Here is a 7,155-nt window from a genome sequence, read left to right on the forward strand (position 1 = left end):
AGGTCGTAGTTAGATGAGTGTCTATATTCTTTCTATCTTACAAAAATTTATACTCACCATGTGCATTGAATGAGTGATGAGAGACCGTGAGAGTCCGACATTGATGGGTCTTGCAAGGTCGACGGTTCGGTAGTTTTTGCTTATTAAATTAACTCGTTTGTATTTTGAATTTTTGTGCTCTCTCGCATTTTGAATTTTTGTCCGACATTGACGGGTCTTCCTGTGTATCCTGATGCGTACAATTTACATACGATATTTCCCTTCATTTAGCACGCATTTTCATGGTTTATTACGACCAAACACTATTATTTCCTCTCATTTCTCACTACTGGGTGAGTTGTGTGACTTGTGCAGGTTTTAGGTTCGAATGTGCGATTATAGGCCAAAACCCATTAATTAATGAAGGTGATGAGTCCGTGTTCGACCTTGTGTTGGAAGCTGTAGACGAACGACCGGTGAAGAGTTTGTGTGTCGATCGACAGAACAAATGTGTCGATCGACAGAATAAATGTGTCGATCGACAAGACAGGTGTGACGATCGACAGAACAGGTGCGTCGATCGGCAGAGGAAGATGGTCCATCAACATACCTGCCATCGTCACAGGAAGATTTATTTTTGGAGCTATTGATGGCTGTCGATCGACTTAGTGTTTGTGTCGATCGATAGGGTCCAAGTGTGTCGATCGACAGATGCTTCGTTGGCCGAGATTTAGCTCGTGTTTGGGCTTTACTTACTTATTTGTTTTATCTCTTTGGACTTATTATAAAAACACTAGAAAAATAATTCATTAGGTTATCTTTTATGCTACCTTTGGCTGCTAAAAACGGAAGTACGTAAGAATTATCTACAACTTTTAGATCTAGAATTTTTCCCTTTTTCTCTATTACTCGGACTCGGATTCATTTGGTAATTTTAATTCCTCTTCCCCTTTTTTCTTCTTTATTAATTATTTCTACTTTTCTTACTAGTCTTATTAGTTTAATTTATGCTTATTAGTCTTTCAATTAATTTCATCATGAATTCTTCCCCTTGATCGTCTTATTCAATTGTTATTGCAAATTCCATTATGAGTAGCTAAACCTCCTTTTGCTAGGATTTAGGGGAGCCATGGATTGAGACGGTTTTAGTTAGGTAATTAGATTAGTCGATATAATTGGCCTATGTTGTTAATTGTGACATTTAATTGTAATTAATTGGTTAGTCGATGTAATTGATTAATTAAGTTGGTAAACCCCGACCTAAGATCGAAAGCCTGGTAAGGGTTAGACCTGTCACACACATTCGAGTGCCCTAATAAGTTGCGAGAGCCCGCTAGAAGCATTCTAGGGCGAATAGTGGACCGAGAGGACCTTTTCACTGCCTTATAGACCGGTAATTGAGACTGACCTTTGATCCTACCTATGACCCGTAATAATCCATGGTGAACCGATGTCCTAGCTCCTTTCTCTTATATTTTTCTCGACTTAATTTCTCTCTTTAAACCCTTTTATTTTATTGTTTTAGTTTAGAACACAAATCAAACAAACCCCTTTTGGTTACTTAGACAAACTTAATTTGACAAGTAGAACGCTAAAAGCCTCCCTGTGGATACGATCCCGACTTCCCTAGCTATGTTAGTTAGAGACCAGTTGGTTTATTTTTGATAGGTTGCGACAGCCTCATCACATCTTGCCCCTATCAGCACAGATCTTTCTGGGTGTAGCTTATCCAGGTTGATTTGATCTAGCTCCTCGGCTGGGGGCTCGATTTATTCGTCCTGGATGCACTACTTCTGTGATTGCTATGCTGGAGGGTTGGCTGTGCACTTTAATGCCTTCTTGTAGCAGCCTCTGGCTTCCTTCTTGTCTTCTCGTATTGTTTCTACTCCATAAGGCGTGGAGAACTTCACACATTGATGATACGTTGAGGGGAGTGCCTTCATTAGATGCAACCATGGTATCCCAAGAATAATATTGTAGGTAGATGGTCCATTTATAACCAAGTACCTCACCTGTTTGTTGATTCCTCCTGCATAGGTTGGAATCACGATCTCTCCCAATGAGTTAGCTGTTTCTCCACTGAATCCCACCAGCGGGATGGTCTTCTTCTGCAAGTCTTTCTCGCTGAACCCCATGTTTTTTATGGTTTTTAGCATGAGTAGGTTGACCGAGCTACCAGTATATACCAGGACCTTTCTAACCGTGCAATTAGCCATTGACAGCGTTATGATAAGTGCATCATGATGTTCCTGGCTATCGTGTATATCCTCTTCGTCAAAGGCGAAAGCAGGCAGGTTGTTATGGGAAACTCTGCAAGAAGTCTCCGGTCTGTCTCCCTTAGTTTCAGTAGCACGCCGCTTGGCTGCCGAATATGTCAATCCGCTTAAGTCTGAGCCGCCTGTTATCACGTTTATTATCTTGATGCATGTAGGCGGTGCTGCAGGCTTTGCAGAGCTCACCTTATCCTGCTGCTTGCCCCCACGTGGTAATAGGTGGCTCAGCTCCCCCTGCTCGTACAGGCGCCTAATCTCCCTGCGTAGAGTGTAGCAATCTTCCGTGTTATGCGCAATGTCACGATGGAACTCACATTTTTTCTTACTGTCTTTTCGCCATGACTGTCCTTCTGCTGGTGGCCTAGGCCACCTTACCCCGTCTCGCATCTCCGTGAGTGCTTTTAGGATTCCTCTGACACCAGTTGTGAATCCATATTCTGCCAGCGTAGGGAGTTGCTGATTCTCCTCTTTGTTGACTCCCCTACTGTATGGCCTATATATTTCCTCCTTCTTTCCGGTGGATTGTTTTCTACTTGACTTTTCCATGGCTGACGTGATGGATACACTTGGCGTTTTTGGTATGCTGGCTCTAGCTAGGATGTCTTCTTCCAGTCTGATTGCAGCTGCTGCCATTTCTTGTACCGCTTCGAAGCTATGACAAGGGTGCATAGTCAACTGCTTGTATAGGTCTGACTCATGGTGTAAGCCCCTTCTAAATGCTTCCACTGCTGTTGACACGTCGCACTCCCTTACTGCCACCTTTTCATTATTGAATCTAGTGTTGAATTCCTCAATGGTCTCGTTGACGCCTTGAACAATCCGGTATAAGTCGCCATCGTGCTTTTGTGGCTTCCGGCTGCTTGCAAATTGTTGAGTAAACGCATTTACCAGATCGGCAAATGTGAATATCGACCTGTTAGGTAGACTTACGAGCCATCAGAGTGATGGTCCGGACAGTGTGGAACCGAACCCCTTACATATACAGGCTTCTTTTACATGCCCAACGGCTGTCACTGTCATCATCTTTTGTTTGTACTGGCTCACGTGATCAAAGGGATCTGTTGTGCCATCGAAGAGAGTCATGTTTGGGTTTGCGAATCCCTTCGGCATGGCGACAATAGATATTGCATCCACGAATGGCGAGTCAGCATAACTGTCGGGCACTGCCTTCTCAAGTGGGGGTGGCATCCCTGGGACCCTGCTCAGCATCTCCCTTAGCTCCAAAGACTGCTTGTTGGTTAGGTTTCCTGAGTCTAGGCTGCGTCTGTCTGTTGTCTCCTGATTATGGATGTTGCTCCCAGGCCCGAACTCCAAAGGATTCTGATGCGGCGTGCTACCTAATGGGACTGATGTCATGAGCATTCCCTGGTGCCAGCTTACTTGCGGACTACCTGCGGATCCTGAACCTGGTGTTTGGTTAGTTATTATGAGGTTGCTAACTGGGATGTTACTTGGTCGTATTTCTGTACGGCTGGCAGGCTGCCAGCTATCCAGTGTGAGGTATCCTAGTCCTTGTGGGACTATCCTTTCTCCCGTTGGTAGTGCTGTTAGATCTAATCTGGTCGGTCACCAGCTCGGCTGGAATCTGCCGAAGTCGAATCCTGCTGCCTGACGCTCCCTGGGTGAGATCCACCATTGGGGTCTGATCCTCACCCTCCGTGCTCGCTGGTGTGTTATACTGCTCTCTTAGGACGTCGATCTGCGCCCAGAGTTCCCTATTCCTCCTTTTCACCTCAGCTTCTGCCTTCCTTTGATCTTCCTGCATGCTTTCCATCACCTTCTACAGATTTTCCATGCCACTAAACAAGGCTTGTGTTGGACTCGGCGGTGAAGTGGGATTTTAGCTTTTAGGTCCCTTGTCTGATTTGGAGTGTGCCGCCACAGCAGATGTCCTGGAAGGCAAGGTTACTTTTGCCACAGGTGTGGCTCTTGAGGTGTGTCCAGGTGCTTGAGTTTGAGCCGTTGATGCTGGATTCTGTATAGGATTTGGTGGTATCAGCGACTGGCTGCTCCCTGACCCGGCTGATGATGTTTGTTTATCCATTATGTATCTAAGTAACTAACGATGACGACCACAATGCCCCACGGAGGGCGTCAAACTGTTTTGGTATTTTTCTACCGAATTAGATCAAGTGAGGTCAATGCCGTCTTATTCGTTGTATATTAGTGATATTGTTTATGTGAATGCTAAATATGGAAATTAAAGATGCTAGTATGGAGTGACGCAAGAGATTTGGAGACGCGGAAAACCCAATGTGGGAAACGACCGCGGGAAGGGACATCACCCTTCCAATGATTGCACTAGCTTTTAATATTAGAATGAGTACAAGAGAGATGACGCGATAATATAACTAGCACGATGTATTGTATTTGTATGCCGATTCTTGAATGATCTTTCTTCTCCCTCTTTTTGGCTATTTATAGGGTAAAAACCCTAATCAAGTATAATTCCTTGGACGGCAAGGAATCTGGTATCCGGGTCCTACTGGGCTTCTTTCCATAATCCGCGGGCTTGGACTCTATTCTCCCTGATCTCCTTAAAATCTCCCTGAGATCTTCCTGGCTTCTTTTACTCGCGGACCCTTTGTGGTTACTAGATTGCTCGGCCCAATTCATTAAATAAGTCTTGATGGACCTACTTCCCCATTAGACTAATATGCAGAATTTGGCCCAAACACACCTCAGTTAAAAAGAGATCAACAAGTATGTTTTTCAACTGCCGACGCTCTTGGGGAATTTAATGGTAAAAAGGAGATCAACAAGTTTATTTTTCAACCACCAACTCTCTTGGGGGATTTAATGGCTACATGTTGTCATAAAGAGTGCCTTTGTTGTTGGTTGCATACTTGATTTGGATTCCTGTTAGGCCTAAAATCTGGATATGGGCTGACTTGGGGCAGCAGGCCTGGAAGCATTGCGGGATGCAGGATATCAGGGAGCCAGGGTAGCAGCATCAGCGGGCAACATAGGATGTGGGCTTTGATCAGCGCGGAAGAAGCTTGTGAGAGTCCAATCTGTTGCCAAATCCAAAGAAGGAAAGTCCTACCCGGTGTCAATTTAGGAATAACTTGGAGGAAAAGCAAGAAACCCTAGCTCATCTATCTCCCCTATATAAAGAGCCTCAATGCAAAGAAGAAAGATCATCGAAAAATACAAGAATCACCCTTAGCACTCACAGCAAACGAACAAACTGTACTTCCTCTCGAATTATAGTGAAAATATTGGTGGGATTCCGTCTCCCCCCGCGGTTGTTTCCCACATTGGGTTTTCCGCGTCACCAAAAATTGTTTGTGTTCTTTGTTTACATCGCTCATATAGGATAACATACAACAATCATTCAAATCGTAACATAGACCTAACGCTAAGACCGCTTTAACCCTAAATTGGTAGAAATTTACCAAAACAGTTTGGCGCCCACCGTGGGGCATAGTGGTCGTCTTCGTTAGTCAGTCTACTCAACAGTCAAAACATGTCCGGACACAAGGAAACCACCTCAGGCAGCGTCGGCGGTGTACCAGCAACACAGGTACCACCCCCCTCAGCAGCGACACATGTACCATCTCCCTCGGCAGCAGCGGCAGCACGTATAACTTCGGTTCGGACCACCACTCGTTGCTCGATACCAAAGAGCCAAGCAAAGTCAAAGTTCCCGGCAAAGAAGAAGCCCATCTTCGAAGGGCTCGGACTAGAGATCCAGGAGTCGTCCAGGGACAGCAGGGAGTCATGCAGTCTGAAAGAGGAGCACAACCCAGGCAACAGATTCAGGCTCCTCCGAGTCCCACCAGCATCATGATAAACGGGTTGGACACATTAGCTAGGACCATCAGGACTATGCAGAGCGAAAATAGAAGCATGAGATCCCAGATGGAAGAGGACAACAATCTCCTCCGAGCGCAGATCAACGAGTTAAGGAGCCAGGCCGCTAGTTCGGCTTCTTGGGTGCAGGAAGACATATCTGGAAGGCCGCCAGAAGAAAGTGGAGATCGAAGGCAGACACGGGTATTACCACGCGAAGTAACACTCAGGCTGGACATGGATGGAACACCACAGCCAAGAGGAGGTCTGGTCCCAACAGGACTGGAGGCATTAACACCAGGACGAGGAACCAAAGACGCCAAGAGCCTACACCCACATCAGCGCGGTGGGACAACAGAGAAGCGGGGCTACAAACAAGCGGTCCCAATAACCAGGATGCCGATTCGAATCAAGTTGAATATACATGGGAAGGCACTGCGGGCAAAGAACATCGCAGCGCGCCAAACGAAGTCCTGAACAACAAAACTTCGTACGAGGAGCGAACGTCGATCACAGAGCATCTGCGACCCACCGGAGAGAGAAATACATAGAACAAGAAGCACCGGAACTACGGAGCCTCCTCCGGAGGGTCCCGTGAATGCCTCGCCTATGGAGATGGTCGCACTGAGCTACGCCGACTCACCGTTTACTGACGATATAGCTACAATGGCCTTACCAAAAGGATTTAGCGTCCCAACAATGACCCTCTTCGATCGAACCGCACCCCGTGATCACATCACCAATTCAAGCGAGAAGATGATGGTTACTGCCGCCACGGGAGCCTCAAAGGAGGCATGTATGTGTAAAGGATTCGGTTCAACCCTAACCGGAGCAAAGATTACAATGGTTCGTTGGCTTGCCTAATCGGGGCCATAGGTTCATTCGCCGATCTAGTCAACGAATTTAACCAACAGTTCTCCAAAGAAATGAGAACACCCAAGCGCCAAGCGACCATGCAGATCGTCCGGAAATAGGTGAATCAATCAAAGATTATGTCACCAGGTTCAATGCAGAGAAAGTCTCAATACGTGGCTGCGATGTGCCCACTGCCATCAACGCCTTCAGGCAGGGCCTAGATAAGGAATCCAGCCTCTACAAAGAATTAACG

General features: G+C 46.1%; 1 protein-coding gene across 1 annotated transcript; it reads right to left on the minus strand.

Annotated features, from left to right (window-relative positions):
* Positions 1-1,781: 1,781 nt before the first annotated feature.
* On the minus strand, positions 1,782-3,608 carry LOC141628654 (uncharacterized). Its single transcript, XM_074441761.1, has 3 exons — positions 3,253-3,608; positions 2,567-3,165; positions 1,782-2,341 (listed from the first exon to the last, which is right to left on the minus strand). Exons 1-3 carry the CDS (start codon positions 3,606-3,608, stop codon positions 1,782-1,784), a joined length of 1,515 nt encoding a protein of 504 aa, XP_074297862.1.
* Positions 3,609-7,155: the final 3,547 nt, after the last annotated feature.

This window comes from Silene latifolia, chromosome Y (genome assembly GCF_048544455.1).
Source record: "Silene latifolia isolate original U9 population chromosome Y, ASM4854445v1, whole genome shotgun sequence".
Taxonomy (NCBI): Eukaryota; Viridiplantae; Streptophyta; class Magnoliopsida; order Caryophyllales; family Caryophyllaceae; genus Silene; species Silene latifolia.

What these genes read in the sequence shown, in the direction of transcription:
- LOC141628654 (XM_074441761.1), bottom strand. Translation starts at nt 3,608, where the DNA reads ATGACATCAGTCCCATTAGGTAGCACGCCGCATCAGAATCCTTTGGAG. An exon ending in ATGACAGTGACAGCCGTTGG is followed by an intron (nt 3,166 to 3,252) that starts GCATGTAAAAGA and finishes TCTACCTAACAG; the next exon opens with GTCGATATTCACATTTGCCG. An exon ending in AAAAGACAGTAAGAAAAAAT is followed by an intron (nt 2,342 to 2,566) that starts GTGAGTTCCATC and finishes CATATTCGGCAG; the next exon opens with CCAAGCGGCGTGCTACTGAA.